This window comes from Pelobates fuscus, chromosome 2 (assembly GCF_036172605.1).
Source record: "Pelobates fuscus isolate aPelFus1 chromosome 2, aPelFus1.pri, whole genome shotgun sequence".
In the NCBI taxonomy this organism is placed as follows: Eukaryota; Metazoa; Chordata; class Amphibia; order Anura; family Pelobatidae; genus Pelobates; species Pelobates fuscus.
Window position 1 is genome coordinate 257041789 of NC_086318.1, and position 25699 is coordinate 257067487.

Consider the following 25699-nt stretch of genomic DNA (forward strand, 5'->3'; position numbering starts at 1 on the left):
CGAGCCCACATTCATTATGTGCACACACACACATATATATATATATATATATATATATATATATATATATATATATATAAATATATATATATATATATATATATATATATATATCGATTTTCGCTATATATATGTGCACAGAGGGCCCCCTGCTACCTGTACAATGAAGAGGGGGCCCAGCAGCACACTCTGTCCTCCTTTCCAGCTGCTCTCTGTCTAATGTTCCTGCACCCTGCGGCCGCCAGAGCGTTGCCACGGGTTACTGCTGTCTCGTGAGATTTAGTCAGAGAGGAGCTGGAAAGGAAGACAATGTGTGTGCTCTTCAATGTACCGCGGCTGGATCAACAGGAAATGTGATCTCCCCCCTCCCTGGCACGGTAAGAACCAGGGAAGGGGGGAATAAAATTGAAATATACACAAATAAATAAAAAACTCCCCCCCCTATTTTACACACACACTGAATCTTTACAAGCACACTCTGCACTACACACACACACACTACATTCACTAAATACACTCTGCACCACACACACACACACACACACACACTACATTCACTAAACACACTCTGCACTACACACACACACACACTACATTCACTAAGCACACTCTGCACTACATTCACTAAACACACTCTGCACTACACATACACTACATTCACTAACCACACTACAAACACTACATTTACTAAACACACTCTGCACTTCACACACACACACTACATTCACTAAACACACTTTGCTATACACATTTTGCTCTACACACACACACACACACTACATTCACTATACACATGTTGCACTACACACATACACACACACTACATTCACTAAACACACTCTGCACTACACATACACTACATTCACTATACACTCTCTGCACTCACTACAAACACTACATTCACTAAACACACTCTGCACTACACACACACTGCATTCACTAAACACACTTTGCACTACACACACACTACATTCACTATACACACGTTTCACTCACTACACACTACATTTGCTAAACACGCACGGCACTACACACACACTACATTCACTAAACACACTTTGCACTCACTGCAAACACACTACATTCACTACAAACATACTACATTCACTATACACACTACATCCACTACAAAAACACACACTCTGCATTCACTATACACACACCTACATTCACTACACACACACTCTGCATCTAATGTATGCATACAAACATTACACAAAACGTACAATCTGAATCCACTATACACACTGCATCCATGACACACATACTGCATCCACTATACACACTGCATCCATGACACATATACCGCATCCACTATACACATTCTACATCCACTATACACACTGCATCCATGACACACATACTACATCCACTATACACACACACACTTCATCCTTGTGGGCGGACTCAGGGCTGGCCCCGGGGGCCCAGATCTTGAGCTGCGTCAGGGGCCCTAACATTTCTGATGGCAGCCCTGCTCAGCAGTCTGTGTGTGTGTAAGGACTCAGCAGTCTGTGTGTGTGTCTTTGTGTGTGTATGGACTCAGCAGTCTCTGTGTGTGTGTGTGTATGGACTCAGCAGTCTTTGCGTGTGTATGGACTAAGCAGTCTGTAGGTGTATGGACTCAGCAGTCTGTGTATGTGTGTGTGTGTGTGTATGTGTGTATGGACTCAGCAGCCTGTGTGCATTCAGCAACACCTGTGTGCATTCGGTAGTCTGTGTGCATTCAGAAATCTGTGTGTGTGTGTGTATGTATTCAGTGTACTGTGTGTATGTACTCAGCAGTCTATCAATAATTAAAAATTTTATTCCTGTGAGTTGTTGTGTAGGAAGGGCCCCAGTGCACTGCTTTGCCCGAGGGCCCTTAACGCTGTTAAGATGGTACTGCTTGTGTGTGTCAGTGAGCTTCAATTTAGTGAGCATGTGTGTGTCAGTGAGCTTGTCTTTAATGAGCTTGTGTGTGTCCCTTAACGTCTTTGTAGTGAGCCTTGTGTTTATACAAGTGAGTTTGTCTGTAGTAAGCTTGTGTGTGAGTCAGAGAGTTTTGTCTGTCAGTAAACCTATTTGCGCATGTCGGTGAGCTTGTGTGCTTACTGTACAATATATACATATTGACTTGTAGAAATGGCATACATTTTTTTTCCAGGGCTGCTTTGGATTCTCAGTTTGGCTCTGCCAGCGAGTGCACTTTACAACTGAATCATCTGTGTCAGCTGCCGCACACTTTAGCCCTGTTACACACGTCTGGGAGCTGCTGTTGACAGGTACTAGTAGTCTAGAGATTGGGACATGGGGTATATGCTCAGCTATCTGTATAATACTATAGTGCTGTTCTCTGTATAATACAGATCTGTGTGTGTATATAATATCCTGGGATAGTCAGTGTTCCTGTGTAGTGCTGCTCTCTGTCTTGGGATATTATACACAAACAGACCTGTATTATACAGAGAGCAGCACTATACAGGGAGCACTGACTGTCCTGAGATATTATACACACAGACATGTATTATACAGAGAGCAGCACTATACAGGGAGCACTGACTGTCCCAATTTATTATACACACAACCCTGTATTATACAGAGAGCACTGACTGTCCAGGGATATTATACACAGACAGTAATTGATAGCTGTGCTGCAAAATGTCCTTGGAATTTTTTTTTCAAATGCTGGCAACTATGGCACTGTATCAAAGGAAATGTGTTTGTTTTTTTAATAATCCCAAGGGGGAAAATAATGAATCCTCCACCAGGGATTATACAAAAAAATAAAAACAACACATTTTGTCGGGGGTGGGGCTTAACATGCAGCAGGGGCGGGGTCAAACTGCAGTGAGGGCGGGGTTGAATGTGCCCCCCTACTTTTGTCCCTGGCCTACCCTGTGCCCCCCCTAAAAAGTAATCCTAGAGACGCCACTGACAGCCAGTTTAGTTCTTTTAGCATGTCACAATGGTGGGTCCTGTAATTACATTGTAGCGCAAATCGGCAGAACGAGTTATACAATGTATTGAGTTTATTAATGTGGGATTGTGATCAGGGGCCGCCCCTTTAAATGCTGCAGCCGCCTGAGCGCTCTCTTAAGAGCCTCAGGCGGCTGCAGCTTCTCACCTCCCCTCCCCTGTAGCTGTGCGGTCCGCGGTGCCGGCCGGAGTGATAGGAAGGTGCTCAGTGTGCACCTTCCTATCACTCCGGCCGGCACCGCGGACCGGAGTGCAGCTCGGCCACGCTACAGGTGGGGGTGGTGGGGGCAAAAAGAGAAGGGGAGGGGGGGCAAAAAGAGGAGGGGAGGGGGGGCAAAAAAAGGAGGGGAGGGGAGGGGGGGCAAAAAGAGGAGGGGAGGGGGGCAAAAAGAGGAGGGGGGAGCAAAAAGAGGAGGGGAGGGGAGGGGGGGCAAAAAGAGGAGGGGGCAAAAAAGAGGAAGGGAGGGGAGGGGGGGCAAAAAGAGGAGGGGAGGGGGGGCAAAAAGAGGAGGGGAGGGGAGGGGGGGCAAAAAGAGGAGGGGAGGGGGGCAAAAATAGGAGGGGAGGGGGCGGCAAAAAGAGGAGGGGGCAAAAAGAGAAGGGGAGGGGGGCAAAAAGAGGAGGGGAGGGGGGGCAAAAAGAGAAGGGGTGGCAAAAAGAGAAGGGGAGGGGGGGGAAAGAGAAGGGGGCAAAAAGAGAAAGGGAGGGGGGGGCAAAAAGAGAAAGGGAGGGGAGGGGGGCAAAAAGAGAAAGGGAGAGGGGGCAAAAAGAGAAAGGGAGGGGGGCAAAAAGAGAGAGGGAAGGGAGGGAGTAAAAAGAAAGGGGGGTAAAAAGAGGGAGGGGGTAAGAAGAGAGAGGGGGTAAGAAGAGAGAGGGAGGGGGGTAAGAAGAGAGAGGGAGGGGGGTAAGAAGAGGGGGGTAAGAAGAGAGAGTGAGGGGGGTAAGAAGAGAGGGGGTAAGAAGAGAGGGAGGGGGTAAAAAGAGAGGGAGGGGGAGTAAGAAGAGAGAGAGGGGGTAAGAAGAGATAAGGGGGGAGTAAGAAGAGAGGGGGAGTAAGAAGAGGGGGAGGGGGGAGTAAGAAGGGGGTAAGAAGAGGGGGAGGGGTAGTAAGAAGAGGGGAGGGGGGTAAGAAGAGGGGGAGGGGGGTAAGAAGAGAGGGGGCGGGAGTAAGAAGGGGGTAAGAAGAGGGGGAGGGGGGAGTAAGAAGAGGGGGGAGTAAGAAGAGGGAGGAGTAAGAAGAGGTGGGAGTAAGAAGAGGGGGAGGGGGGGTAAGAAGAGGGGTAGGGGGGAGTAAGAGGAGGGCAATTGCCCCCTCCCCTGTCCGCAGGCACCGTGCGGGCAGCCGGCAGGGGAGGGAGGAAGAGAGGACCCGGGAGCTCAGCCTGCAGCTCCTCTGGGTCCTTCTTGCGCGAGCACAGATCGTTGCCGCGGTTACCACGGCAACGTTACGGCTCTGGCGAAAGTAAACTCTAGCCCTGGAGCTACGGGCTAGAGTTCACTCTCAACACTGTGACCACCAGGGATTCCTGGTGGTTGCAGTGGTGAGAGTGAACTCTAGCCCCATAAACACACTACCCCCACACACCATACACATTCACACACTGCCCCCCATACACACACACTGCCCCCACACACACCATACACATTTACACACATTGCCTCATACACACACACATACACTGCCCACCCATACACACACAGCCCCCATACTAACATTGCCACACACATACACAGCCCCCTCATACACACATTGCCCCACACACCCTACACATTCACACACTACACCCCCTCACACACACTACACCCCCTTACACACACTACACCCCCTCACACACACTGCACCCCTTACACATTGCACCACTGCTCCTATACCCTACAACAGCCTCATATCCCAGCAGACCCCAGGTAAGTTGTCAAACTGTTCTTAAACGGTTTGACTACTTACTCTGGGAGGGGGGCCCGGCCCTCCTGGCACCATAACGACTACACAGAGCAGTAGTGGTTATTGTGCATGGATTATTTCTTTAAATAATCTCCAAGTGCCCCAGTAGCCAGCAAGCCAGCCAGCCCACAGGCCAGCCAGCCAGCCCACAGGCCGGCCAGCCAGCCAGCCCATAGGCTGGCCAGTAGCCAGCCAGCCCACAGGCCACCAGTTAGGCTTACAGCCAGCAAGCCCACAGCCTGCCAACCGCAGCCAGCAAGCCACAGCCTGCCAGCCAGCAAGCCACAGCCAGCAAGCCAACAGCCTGCTAGCCGCAGCCAGCAAGCCCACAGCCTGCCGGCAGTAGCCAGCAAGCCCACAGACTGCCAGCAAGCCCACAGCCTGCCAGCCGCAGCCAGTAAGCCCACAGCCTTCCAGCAAGCCCACAGACTGCCAGCCAACAACAGTAATTAAGGTAAGAGGAGCCAACTTGGCCTAGGTATCAGCGAGCTATGTTGTGTTGCTATATTGTGAATAGGAACCAGAGTGTTGGAGAGACCCCCCTCCAGGCCCCATTAGACTCCATTGTAGTCTCTAATGGGACCTGGAGGAAATTCTTTATAACACACTCTCTAAAGGACACTGAGATAGCCTTTGCTAGAATACTCCCCCCCTCCATGGCCCATTAGCCCTCAATTGTAGTCTCTACTGGGGCCTGGAGGCGACTGTTTCCAGCAGGGACACTGAGATGGCCTCTGTTAGAAAGACCCCGTTCCAAGCCTATTAGACTCCATTGTAGTCTCTAATAGGGCCTGGAGGGGATTCTTTCTAACACACTCTCTAAAGGACACTGAGATAGCCTCTGCTAGAAAGACCCCCCTCCATGTCCCATTAGCCCTCAATTGTAGTCTCTACTGGGGCCTTGAAGGGATTATTGCACTTTTGTTCCTTGTGTCTAAAGATTGTGTAGGGTGTGTCTGGAGGCGGTGCATGGAGGCAGGACATGGGTGGCGCTTGCTGCGGAGTATGGTGGGGCCTGTAAGGGGGCCCTTGATGTATTTTGCCCGGGGGCCCTGAGGGTTCTCAGTCCGCCCCTGATTGTAATGCAGATGAATATACTACCTCCCGATAATAAATGATTGGCATCAGCTTTTGCTGTACAATCTTCTTTTCCTTTACTGTAGGGCTTAGGCAGGATTTGTTTCTGTACAGGGGACCTAGTTTGGGATAAAGTTTAGATGCAAGTTTTTCTATGTCATTTTCAACAGTCTGATTTTAAACATACCCAGTTTGCGAATTATATTTTAAATTGCTTTGCTTACTAATTATATTTTATCACCATAAAGGTTTATTCACTAAACTTCAAACTGTAGAGAATCAGAATGACAATATTTAGGAACAATAGCTGAGTTGGAAAATGTCTTCAACTTTTGTCTTTATAATGTAAAGTTGATGCAATTTGTGTTTAATGGGTTTATATTGAGGTTTAGAGATGAAATAGTAAAGACAAATGTTAACATATAACTTATCTTACATGTGGATATCTAGCCGGGGGATAAACATATTTGCTGTCTTATGGTTTACAATACCTGTAGATTGTTAAATTGCTTTGTTTCCAACAGAGATGTAATAATTTTAAAGTTGTAACCATATATATTATATTTGTCCTCATACTTTGATTTTAGGTGTCCTGTGTTTAGGTACTCTGTTTATACTTGATACAGTAGTTTGGTTCACATGAGAGAACATATAGACAAAGAAGACCTAAGAGAGTATAAAAGTTTTACAAACTAGTACATAGTGCTCAGAACATATATTCCATCGTTCATATAAACAGTTGTAGAGGGGAAGAAAATCGCTCTTCCAATAAGTGCCCTGAATACTAGGAGTTCACCAAGGAGGAGAACAGCAGATAGTGCTTTAATCAACATTAATCATCCACACACTGTTTTGCTTGCTGCAGTTCTGTTTTGTACCTAGCCATATGTGTAATGTAAGTACTACTTCCTCACTTTATATATATTATTTGTAACCTATTGCAACAATGTCACATCGAGCTGCATTGGGAAATCTGTAAACAGCCACAGCAACTCTGGACTGGGTTAAAGGGGAGGGTTTGCAATGGCTTCGGACATGAAAACTGCAGCTTCTGCAAGTTGTTTGTAGATACAGCACATATGAAAAAAAAGATGCATAATTAAATGCATCCAAGATTTAATTTGGAGTTTATCTATTAAACAGTGATTTATATTTATTTTGTATTTGGGCAGTGGAATGTCCCTTTAAGGCATCTGAGAATGAAATAGGATTCTTCAAAAGGCGATGTGTAGCTCTGTATGCAAAGGCAAAGTTTTGTTTTCTATAATATTAAATCTGTTGTGGTTAGGTTTGCCACCTTTAAAAATAAAAAATAAAAAAAATACCGGCTATACTAATTTGCATAGTTAATTATGCATGTGTGATATCACAATATGTAAATTACAGTTTGATTATGCTGTAAGAGTGATTGCTCCCACTGTCTCACAGATCAGTGTCTTTAAGTCCCCCAGTGTCTCAGTGTTCCCATGTCTCCCAGTGTCCCCTAGTGTCTCAGTATCCCCATATCTCCCAGTGTCCCTATGTTTCCCAGTGTTTCATAGTATCCCAGGGACACGGACACATAGAGAAATGGGAACACTGAGACACTAGGGGACACTGGGAGACATGGGGACACTATGTATTCTAGTGTCTCAGTGTCCTCATGTCTCCCTTTGTGTCTCAGTGTCCCCATGTCACCCATTGTCCCCTAGTGTCTCAGTGTTCCTTAGTGTCTCAGGGCCCCCTCAGACACTGGGAGAAATGGGGACATAGACACTAGGGGATATTGAGATACATAGGGGCACTGGGAGACATGGAGACACTATGTATCCTAGTGTCTCAGTGTCCCTTAGTGTCTCAGTGTCCACATGTCTCTTTCATGTCTCAGTGTCGCCATGTCTCCCAGTGTCTCAGGGACACTGAGAGAAACGGGGACACATACACTAGGGGGTACTGAGATACATAGGGACACTGGGAGACATGGAGACACTATGTATCTCAGTGTTCCCTAGTGTCTCAGTGACCCATTGTCACAGTGTCGGACTGTCCCCAGGTCCTCCCAGCTGGCATCCGGGCAGAGTGCGGTTGGCCTCTGCCCTCCCCTTTTCCTTTGTCCAAGGCCTGACATTACACAGGCCATCCCAGCAGAAGAGATGGCATCAGGGCAGAGCACAGCTGGCCTCTGCCCTACCTGTCCCCGTGTGGTTAAACGTGACACCCAGCAGGCTCCTGCAGCAGAAGCAATACCTACAGGACAGAGCAGCACTGGCCTCTTCTCTACCGGTCCATGTGTTCTGGGACCGGACAACCCACTGTCCTACCCAGCTGTAACACTGGCTATGGTGGCCTCTGCCCACCAAGCAAACACGCCATGTGATCTTGGAAGGGCCTGCTTGCCAGCCTCCTGCCAAAAGACTATGGGCCCTTTAAAAGCTTTTGTGATGTATGTACTTTTGTACTCCAGAAAGTCAAAATTATGACTTCCATGGAAATCCCGAACTCCTGAACTGACCTGGGTGATTTTTGGATATGTTGGTCCCCCAAGATCAGGGCTATCAGGGGATATTACTTTTGTGGGATTTCCATGTGTTTTGGGGGTACTTTCGGGTTATTGTAAAATGTATGTTTTCTGTGCCTGGAGATAATTGAGTTTAGTACAGTTCCTGATTCAATTATCTCTCAGGCACAGGGGAGGGATTATCCTGTTCTGTGTGGGAGTGTCCTGGACCTGAGAGCCAATGCAATTACAGTGTGTACTTTGTCACAGTCCCCTCTCAGGTCCTCTCAGGTCCAGTGGGAAATGCCCCTGAAATATGTTATGGAAAACCCCTTGCATGGGGACTTGCATATAAGGACAGTTGTGGCTGCCATTAAACCGTTCTACTTCACCCTCAACACAGAGCCTTGTCTCGTGCTTGTAGGTAACAGCTATAACAGCTATATCAGTAGCTCTTGTTAGAGCTATCCTGCTATACTCTTTGGAGTAGGAGAGGTATACCCACTGGAAGCTGGATCCCTGACTTGGGTCCAGAGTGAGTGGAGGACAGCGTGACCCCAGCCAAGCTGTGGTGGCTAAGGGTCTACAGTGCTAATGGTGTCTGGTGGAGTGCTTGAAAGTACTCAGAGTTACTAGGAAGCAGTGATTGGTGGAGGCACCCAGTCGAGGGGCCAGGCAATCTGTCACACTCCCCTGCGGATCAGTGAGTAGAGAGAGGCAGTGAGGGAGATGCTGGAACTTCCTATCCCTGTCTCTCTCCACACACCCATCACTCTCCACACACACAACACCTACTGGACAGCGCCAGTATTACAGTTTAAACTCAGTTTATACTGAGAAAAATACTGGCATTTCTATTGCCAGTATTACTGCAATAGCGGTCAGGCAGCCTCAAAAACCGTCTGTGCCAGTATTTTACCGGCCAGATGGCAACTCTAGTTGTGGTGGCAGCTGAAATTGTTGACAAGTATTCCTGAACTCGCTATCTAGAGTAAAGAGTGTAACATCAATGTAGTAGGATGGTTCTGGTATGCATAGCTATCTGTAGTTAAGCAACCCCTTATCAAATGGAAAAATGTATATACAAATTATAGTAAAGTAGGGAGAACAGACAAAAAAATGCAAAGTAAACTACGTATAGTAGAGTCAGTAAGAACAGAAAGAAATGAGAGAGTTACAGAATAGTGATGTCCAGAACTGTTCGCTGGCGAATAGTTCCTGGCAAACATTGCTTGTTCGCGTTCGCCACGGACGGCGAACACATGCGCTGTTCGGTCCGCCCCCTATTCATCATCATTGAGTAAACCTTGACCCTGGCCTGTACCTCACAGTCAGCAGACACATTCCAGCCATTCAGCAGCAGACCCTCCCTCCCAGATCCTCCCACCTCCTGGACAGCATCCATTTTACATTCATTGTGAAGCTGCATTCTTAGTGAGAGTAGGGACAGTGTAGCTGCTGCTGATTTGATAGGGAAATTGATAGCTAGGCTAGTGTATTCAGTGTCCACTACAGTCCTGAAGGACTCATCTGATCTCTGCTGTAAAGACAGCACCCGCAAAAAGCCCTTCTTAGGGCTAGAACATCAGTCTGCTTTTTTTTTTGTGTGTAATGTAATTGCAGTTGCCTGCCTGCCAGTCAGCCTGTGTGTCAGACTCACAGCATATACTGTGCCCACTTGCCCAGTGCCACCACTCACTCACTGGTGTCACAATAGCTTGCATTTAACAAAAAAAAAAACGTTTTGGACTGTAATATAATAGCAGTCAGTTTCCTTCACTAGTGTGCATTTCAAGGCCTGCCATGGCACAGTGTCACACCAGTGCAACTCATATCTGGTGTAACAGTAGTGTACATTTAAAAAAAAAAAAAAATTTTGACTGTAATAGATTGAATAGCAGTTAGTTGTCTGCCAGCGTGTTTGTCAGGCTCACAGCGTATACTGTGCCCACTTGCCCAGTGCCACCACTCATATCTGGTGTCACAATAACTTGCATTTAACAAAAAAAAACTTTTGTGACTGTAATATAATAGCAGACAGTTTCCTTCACTAGTGTGCGTTTCAAGGCCTGCCAGGGCACCGTGTCACACCAGTGCAACTCATATCTGGTGTAACAGTAGTGTACATTTAAAAAAAAAAAAAATACAATTTTGACTGTAATAGATTGAATAGCAGTTAGTTGTCTGCCAGCGTGTGTGTCAGGCTCACAGCGTATACTGTGCCCACTTGCCCAGTGCCACCACTCACTCACTGGTGTCCCAATAGCTTGCATTTAACAAAAACAAAACTTTTTTGACTGTAATATAATAGCAGTCAGTTTCCTTCACTAGTGTGCGTTTCAGGGCCTGCCCAGTGCCACCACTCACTCATATCTGGTGTCCCAATAGCTTGCATTTAATAAAAAATAAACTTTTTGGACTGTAATATAACAGCAGTCAGTTTCCTTCACGAGTGTGTGTTTCAGGGCCTGCCAGGGCACAGTGTCACACCAGTGCCACTCATATCTGTTGTCACAGTAGCTTGCACGCATAGTACCACTAATCGAAAAAAAAATGACAGGCCGAGGCAGGCCACCCCACAGGGGCCGTCGTGGTCGTGGTTCTGTGATTCCCTTTGGCCCTAGAATAATGCCCAGTGTTCAGAGGCCACGCACCCTGAACTTGAAAAGTTCTGAGGACATAGTTGACTGGCTAACACAGGACACCCAATCTTCTACAGCTTCCGCTCGGAACCTCGACGCACATTCCTCCTCCAGCTTAGCTTCGGGCACCTCTCAGGTTACCACTTGCCCGCCTGCCGCCACCACCAACACTAGCACCACAGCCGCTTCACTTGGTATGTCAGAGGAGTTATTTACACATCAGTTGGAAGAAATGAGCTACTGATATAGCCAGAGGATGTAGATAACAGGGATATGTCTCAGTCAGGTAGCATTACACACGTACGGTGTGATGATGATGATGTTGTACCCACTGCTGCTTCCTTTGCTGAGTTGTCAGATACAAGTGAAGCGGTTGATGATGACGATGCATCCGTGGATGTCACGTGGGTGCCCGCTAGAAGAGAAGAAGAACAGGGGGAAAGTTCAGATTGGGAGAAAGAGAGGAGGAGGAGGAGACGAGTTGGAAGCAGGGGTAGGTCGTTGCAAGGAGCTAGGGGCACAGTCAGACAGCATGCATCGGCACCCGGGGTCAGCCAGACAGCACGCCAATCAACGCATGCTGTTGCCACCACCACAATGCCATCATTGCAGAGCTCAGCAGTGTGGAATTTTTTTTGTGTGTCTGCCTCTGACAACAGCGATGCCATTTGCAACCTGTGCCAAAAGAAACTGAGTCGTGGGAAGTCCAACACCCACCTAGGTACAACTGCTTTGCGAAGGCACATAATCGCACATCACAAACGCCTATGGGATCAACACATGAGTACAAGCAGCACACAAACTCAAAGCCGCCATCCTCCTCCTGGTCCTGCATCTTCAGCCACGTTAACCACTGCTGTCCTCCTTGCCCCCTCTCAACCATCCGCCCCTCCGTCTCTCGCCTCGAGCAGTTCCTGCTCATCTGCCCACAGTCAGGTGTCTGTCAAGGACATGTTTGAGCGTAAGAAGCCAATGTCACAAAGTCACCCCCTTGCCCGGCGTCTGACAGCTGGCTTGACTGAACTCTTAGCCCGCCAGCTTTTACCATACAAGCTGGTGGAGTCTGAGGCGTTCAAAAAATGTTTAGCTATTGGGACACCGCAGTGAAAGGTACCCGGCCGAAATTTCTTTGCACAAAAGGCAATCCCCAACCTGTACTCGATTGTGCAAAAGGAAGTAATGGCATGTTTGGCACACAGTGTTGGGGCAAGGGTCCATCTGACCACTGATACCTGGTCTGCAAAGCATGGTCAGGGCAGGTATATCACCTACACTGCACATTGGGTAAACCTGCTGACGGCTGCCAAGCATGGAATGCGTGGCTCTGCAGAGGAGTTGGTGACACTGCCACGACTTGCAGGCAGGCCTGCTGCCACCTCCTCTACTCCTCCTACTCCATCCTCTTCCATAACCTCCTCGGCTGAGTCCTCTTCTGCTGCTGCGTCTTGCTCCACATCAACGACACCCCCCCAGCTCCCCAGGTACTATTCCACATCTCTATTCTGCTCTGTGTCAGTGTGTATCAGGGGCTCTGAGGACAGGTGTCAATCCATATCTACCAAGTGACCCTATGTAGGGGGAACAGTCTCTATTCTGCTCTGTGTCAATGTGTATCATGGTCTCTGAGGACAGGTGTCAATCCATATCTGCCAAGTGACCCTATGTAGGGGGAACAGTCTCTATTCTGCTCTGTGTCAGTGTGTATCATGGTCTCTGAGGACAGTTGTCAATCCATATCTGCCAAGTGACCCTATGTAGGGGGAACAGTCTCTATTCTGCTCTGTGTCAGTGTGTATTATGGTCTCTGAGGACAGGTGACAATCCATATCTGCCAAGTGACCCTAGGTAGGGGGAACAGTCCCTATTCTGCTCTGTGTCATTGTGTATCAGGGATCCTTAGGATAGGTGTCAATCCATATCTGCCAAGTGACCCTATGTAGGGGGAACGGCCTCTATTCTGCTCTGTGTCAATGTGTATCATGGTCACTGAGGACAGGTGTCAATCTATATCTGCCAAGTGACCCTATATAGGGGGAACGGCCTCGATTCTGCTCTGTGTCAATGTGTATCATGGTCACTGAGGACAGGTGTCAATCTATATCTGCCAAGTGACCCTATGTAGGGGGAACAGTCTCTATTCTGCTCTGTGTCAGTGTGTATCATGGTCTCTGAGGACAGGTGTCAATCCATATCTGCCAAGTGACCCTATGTAGGGGGAACAGTCCCTATTCTGCTCTGTGTCAATGTGTATCGTGGTCACTGAGGACAGGTGTCAATCTATATCTGCCAAGTGACCCTATGTAGGGGGAACAGTCTCTATTCTGTCTGTGTCCGTGTGTATCAGGGATCCTTAGGATAGGTGTCAATCCATATCAGCCAAGTGACCCTATGTAGGGGTAACAGTCTCTATTCTGCTCTCTGTCAGTGTGTATCATGGTCTCCGAGGACAGGTGTCAATCCATACCTGCCAAGTGACCCTATGTAGGGGGAACAGTCTCTATTCTGCTCTGTGTCAGTGTGTATCAGGGGCATTGAGGACAGGTGTCAATCCATATCTGCCAAGTGACCCTATGTAGGGGGAACAGTCCCTATTCTGCTCTATGTCAGTGTGTATCAGGGGCTCTGAGGACAGGTGTCAATCCATATCAGCCAAGTGACCCTATGTAGGGGGAACAGTCCCTATTCTGCTCTGTGTCAGTGTGCATTATGGTCTCTGAGGACAGGTGTCAATCCATATCTGCCAAGTGACCCTATGTAGGAGGAACAGTCCCTATTCTGCTCTGTGTCAGTGTGTATCAGGGTCCCTGAGGACTGGTGTCAATCCATATCTGCCAAGTGACCCTATGTAGGGGGAACAGTCCCTATTCTGCTCTGTGTCAGTGTGTATCAGGGTCCCTGAGGACAGGTGTCAATCCATATCTGGCAAGTAAGCCTCTGTAGGGGGAACAGTCCCTATTCTGCTCTGTGTCAGTGTGTATCAGGGTCCCTGAGGACAGGTGTCAATCCATATCTGCCAAGTGACCCTATGTAGGGGGAACAGTCCCTATTCTGCTCTGTGTGAGGAGGAGGAACGGGAAATGAGTAGCTCGGCATACAACCTTGTGCAAATGGGGTCTTTCATGCTGTCTTGCCTGTTGAGGGACCCTCGTATAAAAAGGCTGAAGGAGAACGACCTGTACTTGGTGTCCGCGCTACTAGACCCCCGGTATAAGCAGACAGTGGCGGAAATGTTAACGAATTACAAGTCGGAAAGGATGCAGCATTCGCTAAATAAATTAAAAAGTATGCTTTACACAGCGTATAAGGGTGATGTCACAGCACAACGGGAATCTAACAGGGGAAGAGGTGAAAGTCATCCTCCTCCTCTCACAACCACGCCATGTCTGCCAAGCGACCCTATGTAGGGGGAACAGTCTCTATTCTGCTCTGTGTCAGTGTGTATCAGGGGCTTTGAGGACAGGTGTCAATCCATATCTGCCAAGTGACCCTATGTATGAGGAACAGTCCCTATTCTGCTCTGTGTCAGTGTGTATCAGGGATCCTTAGGATAGGTGTCAATCCATATCTGCCAAGTGACCCTATGTACGAGGAACAGTCCCTCTTCTGCTCTGTGTCAGTGTGTATCAGGATCCCTGAGGTCTGGTGTCAATCCATATCTGCCAAGTGACCCTATGTAGGGGGAACATTCCCTATTCTGCTCTGTGTCAGTGTGTATCAGGGGCTTTGAGGACAGGTGTCAATCCATATCTGCCAAGTGACCCTATGTAGGGGGAACAGTCCCTATTCTGCTCTGTGTCAGTGTGTATCAGGGATCCTTAGGATAGGTGTCAATCCATATCTGCCAAGTGACCCAATGTAGGGTAAACAGTCCCTATTCTGCTCTGTGTCATTGTGTATCAGGGGCTCTGAGGACAGGTGTCAATCCATATCTGCCAAGTGACCCTATGTAGGGGGAACAGTCCCTATTCTGCTCTGTGTCAGTGTGTATCATGGTCTCTGAGGACAGGTGTCAATCCATATCTGCCAAGTGACCCTATGTAGGGGGAACAGTCCCTATTCTGCTCTGTGTCAGTGTGTATCATGGTCTCTGAGGACAGGTGTCAATCCATACCTGTCAAATGACCCTATGTAGGGGGAACAGTCACTATTCTGCTCCGTGTCAGTGTGTATCAGGGTCTCTGAGGACAGGTGTCAATCCATATGTCAAGGTGTCAATATGTCATATGTCAGGTGTGAATCCATATCCATTGTGATTTAGGAATGTTAGGTGATTTCTGCCCTTTATGGATTAAAACCAGACTCTGCATCAACTGTGTAATTTTCCATGGGAGTTTTGCCATGGATCCCCCTCCGGCATGCCACAGTCCAGGTGTTAGTCCCCTTGAAACAACTTTTCCATCACTTTTGTGGCCAGAAAGAGTCCCTGTGGGTTTTAAAATTCGCCTGCCCATTGAAGTTAATGGCGGTTTGCCCGGTTCGCTGGTTCGCAAAAATTTCGTGTTCGCGACATCACTATTAAGACACAGACAGAGGAGAGATTTGGAGACAGACGCTGCTCCATCTTATAATCTATTATTGATATTTGCAAGTAATTAGTTTAATCTTCTAAACTCTACTATAAATTATTGTAATGGATTTTATTTATATTTTTATATAATAACTATCTAAAAAGACAAAACTTTATTGCTTCCAAGACAATCCTTATTTTATATTGTATTCTCAATTATTTATATATGTTAAATAGAGGATCTCTTACTAACTATATAAAATTATGGCTAAGATATCTGTATGGTTAGCCCTGCTAAGCTCTATACTTTAAGACATTATAGTGGTAAAAAAGGGAACTAGCTGCGGTTAGAACCTAACTGTTTATTGAAAGCTGAGTGAATCCTACCAAAAGGATCCAAAATGATCTTGAGACAGCGCCCAGCAGTCACATTGTTGTGGAATATTCTCATTATCTCCTCTCTTTTAAGCAACTGAACAAACTATTTATCTAGAGGTTTATTGCAAGGTGCCTGGGATTGAGCCGCCATGACAGCACAAAGCAGAGGGGTTGACAAGGAAAGAACAGTGGAAGCAATGATACACTCAGGTGGAACAATAGAGGATGTCTATTGTTCTTGTTCTGATTCAATGTCAAACTGTCTAGATAAGGCGTCAGCTTTAACGTTTTTGGGAGCAGGTCTGTAAGTGATAATAAAGTTAAAGTGAGAAAAGAACAAAGACCATCTAGCCTGTATAGAAGAAAGTCATTTAGTATCACCTATATATGGCAATTTTTTGTGATCAGAAGGGGATCCTTGGAACCCTCTAAAAGATGTTGCCATTCTTTAAGCGCTAGTATAATGGCCAACAATTCTCTGTTACCAATATCGTAGTTCCGCTTCACTGGAGACAGCTTTCTAGAAAAGTACCCGCAAGGATTCAAAGGGGTATCCTGACTCTCCCTCTGAGAAAGAAGAGCCCCTACCCCTGTTTTGGAGGCAACAACTGGAGTCTGTCAAACAATTCGGAGATAAGGGGAATTTGATAGGCATTTTTTATGGTGATCTTGTTAATGCCCTATAATCAATGCATGCGCATAATTCTCCATCTTTTTTGGATTCAAAAAAGAACCCTGCTGCAGCAGGCGAGGATGACTTACACATGTGGCCTTTAATTAAAGAATGTCAAGGAGAAATCTACTTTGGGTATTACCAGAGGACGTATCCATCACACTTAAGACCTGTCCCCCTAAGGTTCTTAGGTGCGGAAGTTTTCCGGACGTACGGCACAAGCATCTCTCATATGTCCTTTTTTGTCACAGTATAAACAAAGACCCTTTATTCTCCTATAGTGTTTCTCTGCCTCTAACAGTCTAGTAACCCCTAACTGCATAGGTTCAGGTTCAGACTGTACAGATAGGCCAGGGACAACAGGTTTGGAGAAACGAGGTGCCAGTGACATACGTCTGGTTCTATTTCTAGTAATTCCCCTGCTCCTAAGTCTGTTATCAATATGCATCACATATGTGATGAATTAATTTAACCTCTTAGGTAGATCTTTATTAGCAATTTCATCAAGAATAGCAAAAGCCTCGGATAATCCTTCTTTAAATGCAGAGATCTATCTGCTATTAGTCCAGTTTACCTCAGAATCCAAGGTGCAAAATTCTATGGCATAATCCGAGATGTCTGATACGCATTAGGGCAGTGGAAGCATCATCCTCCCTGCCCAATGGTTCAAATGTTAATTTGAGTTCTGCAAGGAATTCCTGGTAATTATAAGCAATACTCCTATTACTCTCCCATAATGGATTGGCCCACGTTAAGACTTTAGCTTTAAATTGGTTCATCAAGTACCAAATCTTAGCTTTATCCGTGGGAAAAGATCCCGATGAGGCCTCAAAGTGGTACTCAATTTGATAAAGAAACCCCCGGCATTCTTAAATATTACCAACAAAATGCGGGGGAGGAAATAGAGAGATAGTAGGTGCCTTACATACTGAAGGTGGAGGTACATTAGGCAGAGGTGAGATAATGGAAGAAACATCAAGCTGTAAATGAGCCGTCTGAGTAAGAAGCGTACTGAAAGCCTGGGCAAATTGATCCACACGGTGATCCTCCTCTAGCTTTCTCTCACAAGCTGCAATGTATTCACACAATTCTGCAGGATCTATGGCCATGTCGTAATGTCAGAATTACTAGTTGATCCAGCACGCAGAATTATATCACACCTAGGACTAAGTATAAAGTTTAACCGGACCTTACAATGGCCGGACTTAACGTACCCAAGAATAGTCAGAATACTTGCCGAGGTCAGGGATACAGAAGGAGACACAACGATGAGGGAAAGCCTGAAGTCAAGGATACCAGAATTCAGGGAAGTCAAAACAAAGCCAAAGTAAAAAAAACTGAAATATACGCTCAGGAACACACTCTCGGATAACCAGCAAAGGGAAACCACGACAGGGCAATGAGTAAAAGGAAAGAGGAGTTTAACCCCTTAACCACACATGACATGTGTGACATGTCATGATTCCCTTTTATTCCAGAAGTTTGGTCCTTAAGGGGTTAAGGACACATGACATGTGTGACATGTCATGATTCCCTTTTATTCCAGAAGTTTGGTCCTTAAGGGGTTAAATAACACTCCTGCAGATCCGATTGGCCGTAACCGTCCTTTGATCCCAAAACGTACGTATGCGTCTTTTGCATGACGTCACACGCACTTTGACGCTGTTATTACCGTGAGCGGACATGGGGCTATAAGGCATGGATCCGCAGCGACCATCGTCCACCGGCATGCTGCAGAAGTCAGGCACACTAGCGCAGGACTGCTGAGCGGCACCTCCATTATTGCCAGGAAAGCAATTTCTAGCGCAAATGCCATAAGGTGAGGATGAATACGTAACAATTCTTAGATCGCATAATGAATCCTGAGGTCAATGATCCAAAGTTTGGATATCTCTTCTTCCAGAGAATATAAATGTGATAGTTTACCTTGAAATTAGAATATTTTTTTCAGGTTTCTTCCATTCAGTCAATACAATGTCCCTAGTGGTTTTATGTAAAGGAAATTATAGTTTTTTTTTTTATTATTAAGAGCAGAAAAGTGTCCGAGGTCTCTGCTTTAGGTATTTCTTCTCTTATTTCCAAGGTCTTTCTCACCATCTGAATGATTTGTTAATAGTCTTCCCATCTAATGATTCAGAAACTAAATCAGCTTCCTCTTTACCGGAATCTACAGTGCCTTGCAAAAGTATTCACCCCCCTTGACTATTTTACCTATTTTGTTACATTACAGCCTTAAATTCAATGTTTTATTAACCTGAATTTTATGTGATGGATCAGAACACAATAGTCTAAGTTGGTGAAGTGAAATGAGAAAAATATATACATAAAACTATTTTTTAGAAATAGAAAACAGAAAATTGGCATGTGCGTATGTATTCGCCCCCTTTTTTTATGAAGCCCATAACAAGCTCTGGTGCAACCAATTACCTTCAGAAGTCACATAATTAGTGAAATGATGTCCATCTGTGTGCAATCTAAGTGTCACACGATCTGTCATTACATATACACACCTTTTTTTAAAGGCCCCAGAGACTGCAACACCTAAGCAAAAGGCACCACTAAGCAAACACTGACATGAAGACTAAGGAACTCTCCAAACAAGTAAGGGACAATGTTGTTGAGAAGTACAAGTCAGGGTTAGTTTATAAAAAAAAATATCCAAATCTTTTATGATCCCCAGGAGCACCATCAAATCTATCATAACCAAATGGAAAGAACATAGCACAACAGCAAACCTGCCAAGAGGCGGCCGCCCACCAAAATTCACAGACCGGGTAAGGAGGGCAATAATCAGAGAGGCAGCACAGAGACCTAAGATAACCCTGGAGGAGCTGCAGAGTTCCACAGCAGAGCCTGGAGTATCTGTACATAGAACGTCAATAAGCCGTATGCTCCATAGAGTTGGGCTTTATGACAGAGTGGCCAGAAGAAAGCCATTACGTTCAGCAAAAAACAAAATGGCACATTTTGAGTTTGCGAAAAGGCATGTGGGAGACTCCAAAAATGTATGTAGGAAGATGTTCTGGTCTGATGAGACTAAAATTGAACTTTTCGTCCATTAAAGAAAATGCTATGTCTGGCGCAAACCCAACAAATCACATCACCCAAAGAACACCATTCCCACAGTGAAACATGGTGGTGGCAGCATCATGCTGTGGGGATGTTTTTCAGCACCTGGGACTGGGAAACTGGTCGGAGTTGAGGGAAAGATGGATGGTTCTAATACAGGGATATTCTTGAGCAAAATCTGTACCACTCTGTGCGTGATTTGAGGCTAGGATGGAGGTTCACCTTCCAGCAGGACAATGACCCCAAACACACTGCTAAAGCAACACTTGAGTGGTTTAAGGGGACACATGTAAATGTGTTGGGATGGCCTAGTCAAAGCCCAGACCTCAATCCAATAGAAAATCTGTGGTCAGATTTAAAGATTGCTGTTCACAAGTGCAAACCATACAACTTGAAAGAGCTGGAGCAGTTTTGCAAGGAGGAATGGGCAAAAATCCCAGTGGTAAGATGTGGCAAGCTCATAGAGATTTATCCAAAGTGACTTGGAGCTGTGATTGCTGCAAAAGGTGGCTCTACAAAGTATTGACTTTAGGGGGGTGAATAGTTATGCACATTTACTTTTTCTGTTATTTTGTCCTATTTGTTGTTTGCTTCACAATAAAAAAAAATACATCTTTAAAGTTGTGGGCATGTTCTGTAAATTAAATGGTGGAAATCCTCAAACAATCCATATTAATTCCAGGTTGTGAGGCAACAAAACACAAAAAATGCCAAGGGGGTGAATACTTTTGCAAGGCACTGTACGTGGTCTAATATCTAGAATTATCCTGTTGGATCCAGAATGTCAGCACCTGAAGAGTCTGATGAATATTCTCTATGCAGTGGTTTCTTTCCTGCTTCTTTCTAAAATGTATGGCTTCTGAAATGCTCCGTGCAACTTCTTTTCATATCCATGCTAGCATATACAAACTTTGTGTGGTTTGAGTTAGATGCACAATCATTTGCCATCCACTGCTTTCTTATCACATCCTTCACATGAGGCAGACTTATCATTCCTTTTATTGGGAATATATTATCCCTTCTTCATTACTAGAGGAATAATAATCAGAAATATTTTATAATGTGATTATACCCAACTCCCCTTAAAATAGAGAGATTGATAAGACCTTGAAGAAGAACCCTTTGGGCTACTAAAATAGAGCATACAATATGTATGAAAATATGTTAAATAACATAGCTTAACCATTCAATCCTGAGAGTAGGGGGAAGCAAAAGTCTACCTGTGGCAAGGTAAAGTGGGGCAAGATGACAACAGGGCCGAACTGGCCCACCGGGATACCACAAAATTCCCCGGTAGGCTGGTGCACCTGGGGCCGGCAGTGCAGCACATGACTCTTTTTACCTCCTCTGACTTTTTGTTTGGGGTTGGAGCCTGACACAGAAGGTTTGCTGGATGGCAGCAGTGAGGCTGCCAGAGGCCAGTAACAGAAAAATGTGACAGCTGTTTTGCAGCAGAGAGGAGTGAGGAGCACTGAAAGTCTCTCTCACTCCTCTCATAAACGCTCCTTCTTAGTTTCCAGCTCTGCATGGATAGTCTGGCAGAGCCAGCCCCTGCGCTGGAGCTGTTCCCCCCAGTCTCGCCCTGGTGACCTTTCACACAGGTGGTGGAAGAGCTTCATGAAAAAAAATCATATTGCACTTGAAGTCCAGTTACAGTGAAGTTACAGGTACTTATATATTCACCCAGCAGCCTGTGATTGATAGTTTGTGTGTGTGTGTGTGTGTGTGTGTGTAAAGCTTGTAGTGATCTTGTGTTTGTCAGTGAGCTTGTAGTGAGCTTGTCTGTATTGTGCTTGTGTGTGCCAGAGAGCTTGTCTATAGTGAGCTTGTGTGTGTTTCAGTGAGCTTGTGTGTGTGTCAGAGAGCTTGTAGTGAGCATGTCTGTACTGTGCTTGAGTGTGTGTCAGTGAGCTTGTGTATGTCAGGTAGCTTGTAGTGGGCTTGTGTGTGTCAGTGAGGCTATGAGTTTGTCTGTGTTTTGCTTGTATCTTTCAGGGAGCTTGTAGTAAGCATGTCTTTAGTGAGCTTGTGTGTGTAAGTGAGATTTATTTAGCTTGTGTGTGTCAGTGAACTTGTACTGAGCTTGTCTGTAATTAGCTTTTGGGTGTCAGTGAATTTTTAGTGAGCATGTCTATTGTAAGCTTGTGTATGGGTCAGAGAGCTTCTGTGTGTGTCAATGAACTTTTTTGTATTGAGCTTGTGTGTGTCAGTGAGCTTATCAGATAGTGAGCTAGTCTGTAGTGAGATTGCGTGTGTGTGTGTGTGTGTCATTGAGCTTGTCTTTAGTGAGCTAGTCTGTAGTGAGATTGTGTGTGTGTCATTGAGTTTACTAGGGAGCCCTTTAGTATATTCATCAAATCCTCTGTTTTATTATTTCTTTTACTTTATTTTTGTGGATATCCGGGTGTATAAAGGGAAATTGGCGCAACAATGTGGACAATAAAGTTTTTCCATCGAATGGAACGCATATGCGTTCCAGCAACAGCCGAAACAGGAAATCGAGAACCGGAAACGCGTCACTAACATGCAGCCGCGATTGGAAACGTCATCAGAAAGAGACCAAGACGGAACAGGTGAAGAAAATGGAACAATTAGAAAGAGGTATAAAAGACTAATAACGGACAGGTAATATTAGCAACTGAGGAAGCCTATATTATAGGCGAAACGCGTCTTGCTAATTGCTATCCCATAGTGGACTTTTTTACTTTACCACTTGAAGTGGTTTATGCTAAAACTTTGCTTTGCATTTTGTACTTTGCACTTTATTTTACTCTTTGATTAAAGGAAGTATTGTCTTCACAATCCTTGTGGACATTTTTCCTTTCTGGGACAAAGAACATACAATCAACATACCTTAAGGGAGTGGGATCCCTTCCAACTATCCCACAGGCGCCCAGATTGAGCCATTATTTGTTGGCTCCTTCTTTGTGAGTATGAAATTACGAAATTTGTACTTTATTATCCATGTACTGTATGATATTGCACTAGGTGCGTGTTTATTATTGTGTTTTTACAGCTATACCATTTGCACTTTTGCCATTATCCTATACCTCGAATCAAGATACTCCACCCATTGTGTACGTATAATTTTCGTATATGCTACCATGTTTATCCAGTAAATGGATTTTTTGATTCAAGCACTATTAAATGGAAGCAAAAACAAAAAATGTTGGTTGGAGCTAAACATGTTCAAAAAATATTTATCAAATAAGGAAGTAACAAGCAAGGAAATAGTATTGTAAATAAATATATATGCATTTTTTTAATTATAATAGACAAAATAAAATGCCAGAATCTTAAATGGATAGCCCAATGCAAATTTGATGATATGAGATTGGAGTACATCTGCAAAGGACTTTCATGCCCTGCACTTTTGCAGAATGAGTGGGAAGACATCTTTGAAGATAGACAAGCGCTTCTCCTGTTATCAAGCATATGTTCCCCCGGTACCTCTAGAATATGGCACTATGGTGGCACTGGGATAAAATCTAATGATTGCATCCCAGGGATGCTCACTTTCCCTTCTGCAAGCCCTCAGAGTGAGGTGTGTGTGTGTGTGATTAATCATCCACAGACAGCACAGTGGATCCCAATGATCCCTCCTGGGTATCCTTCAGAATCTTGCAAATGTGAATATTATTTTACCAGGACCTGATGGCCAAGTCCTCCAGTAAAATGTCAGCTTATTCAAGCCTTCATCATGAACTTCTAAAGGCCCTTGTAGATCAGCAGAGACATCATCTTTGGAGGCCACATAGGCTCAGTGAGCCAACTGAAAATATTAGCAGATCATGTAGCTGGCATTATAATATGTGCATTTTCAGTGTGATGGCTGCAACTTAAGAACTAGATGTCCTTTACAGTCAATGTCCCAACCAAACCACACCCAGATAACCCGTTAATTATATGGGTGTGCTTGGGACGTTGGCTGGAATAGACATCTAGTTCTTAAGTGACTAGCATAATGAAAGATTTGGAATAATCCTAACTAAAAAAAAAAAAAAAAAAACTTTTCAGTGCCAAGTTTTTGATATGGTTAACATATACTTACAAATTGTTGGAGCTGTAGTAAAGTCACCTATTAATAAAAGAAAAAAAAAAGCATTGAACGATTAAAGAAAATTAGCAGCTTTTATAAATAGCTTTATGAGGTATGTGAAATGCATAGATCCAGGTAGGTTATGTTTTTGTTTTTATCATAATTAGGCAGTTAATCATTGTTGCTCCTTTCTTCCATTGTTATGGAGTACGGTAAAAGAGAGGAGAGCTTAATTTTACAGATGGGATGCAGAGTGGCAACATTGAGAAATTAAATCAAAATAATTTTCTCTGCAGGGATGAAAAGAGGAATGGCAAAAAAAATCATGGCCAATATTTAGTTATATTATGTTCTGTATGTAAAATATGTTTTTTGGAGATAAGAATCAAAACGGTACATACTTTGGCATTTTGAATTATATGTTAAATGTTATATTAAATAACTCTATATTTTTGAGAAATGGTATGCGTATCATATTTTCATACAAGTTTACAGGGTTCATTTTGTCAAATACAAGAGGTCAGACATTGTATGTCCACAGCAAAAATGAATTACCTGAGCCAGACACTTTCTTCTTCTGGAGTACTTTGGAAGGTGAATTTAGGAAAGAATAATCTCTATGAAAAATATTATCTAGGTGATATTAAATGACACCATTTTTGTTTGAAATAGTATGCGTGTTACAATTTCATATAAATTTGCTGGGTTAATTTTGTAAAATATAAGAAGAGGTCAAACATGATTGCAATATGTCTACAGCAAAACGATATTACCTGAGCCAGAACCTGAGCCAGAGCCTGAGCCACTTTCTTCTTCTGGAGTATTTGGGGAGGTGACTTTAAGAAACCAGAAACAAATTTTTTTAGACAGGATGAAAAAAAAACAATATTTGATAAAGTTTTGCTTCTATCTGTGAATTTCAAACTTTCACATTTTAGTTCTGCAAGAGTTGAAAATTAAATTGCATTTGACTTTCAGGGCATTCTTTTCTCAGAACATTTGATCACTATAAATGTGATGTTTTTTTTTTTTTATTCAAATATTCACTTACATGAGGGAGCTGAAACAAAAGTCCAACCTTTAATCAGCATCTTGCATTTTACAACTGACTCTGACGGTCTCACCCCCTCATATCACATAACTAAAACATTAACTGTTTCCTGGTACATAGAATAAACTAACATGGCTATTGAACTTAAAAACATAACATGAAGCATACACATTATTACATCTTTCCCCTAAAGTATAAACACTTAATTTGAGACAAAGTTTTTTAACACTTTTGATTTAGTAGCTTGACCATAACAAGAGAAAGTAACCATTGACTCAGAAGTAGTGTCAATACTACATCCTCATTTTTGTTGCAAGGAGTTGTCCTTATGTTGAACTTAAAAGATAAGTCAATATCTATGTTGTCCTTAATAGATAAGTCACTGGTCCGCAGTTTATACATATTGGGAAATTCAGTGCCATCGTTGTTTGCTCTTTATTGTCATTGCTGTATGTTTTTTCCAACCAAGTATGCGTGGCAGTGTCAAGACGAAGATGATACCTATTGCATCTGATTTGCTGTCCACACTTGGTTTTGATTACACATGATCTTGGTGCTTCAGTCTCACTGACAATTCAAGCAATTCATGCATTCTCAATGATACTGTGTCTCACAGCTTGCACAGCCCTGAGTGAACATTTTGAGTTGGTAGATTTGTCATAAGACCATTTTTACTTTTTCATGTTTATGTTCCGCCGACTCATTACCCAATCCTGTGGAATAGTCTGTGGCAGCAGTATCTGTGGTGTAAGGGGACCTGTGGTCCTCATTAGCAACTGTGCAGGCAAACATAATATTTCCATGGGTGTTAAGCACAAAATAACTGGAACCCTCAGAGCAAGAGGTCCCAAAGTGGAACTCTGGAGACACAGAGATCAACCCCTATC

The 25699-nt window shown here is 44.5% G+C and overlaps 1 protein-coding gene across 1 annotated transcript in view; it reads right to left on the reverse strand.

Annotated features, from left to right (window-relative positions):
- LOC134587162 (putative per-hexamer repeat protein 5) overlaps positions 1-24591 on the reverse strand; it is a 34068-nt gene extending 9477 nt beyond the window's left edge. The window contains exons 1-2 of the mRNA XM_063443349.1: positions 24535-24591; positions 23770-23800 (exon numbers count right to left, since the gene is read on the reverse strand). Coding sequence (XP_063299419.1) covers position 23770 — 1 coding nt within the window. The 5' untranslated portion in view covers positions 23771-23800; positions 24535-24591. The remainder of the gene's footprint in view (positions 1-23769; positions 23801-24534) is intronic.
- Between the last annotated feature and the right edge of the window lie 1108 nt (positions 24592-25699).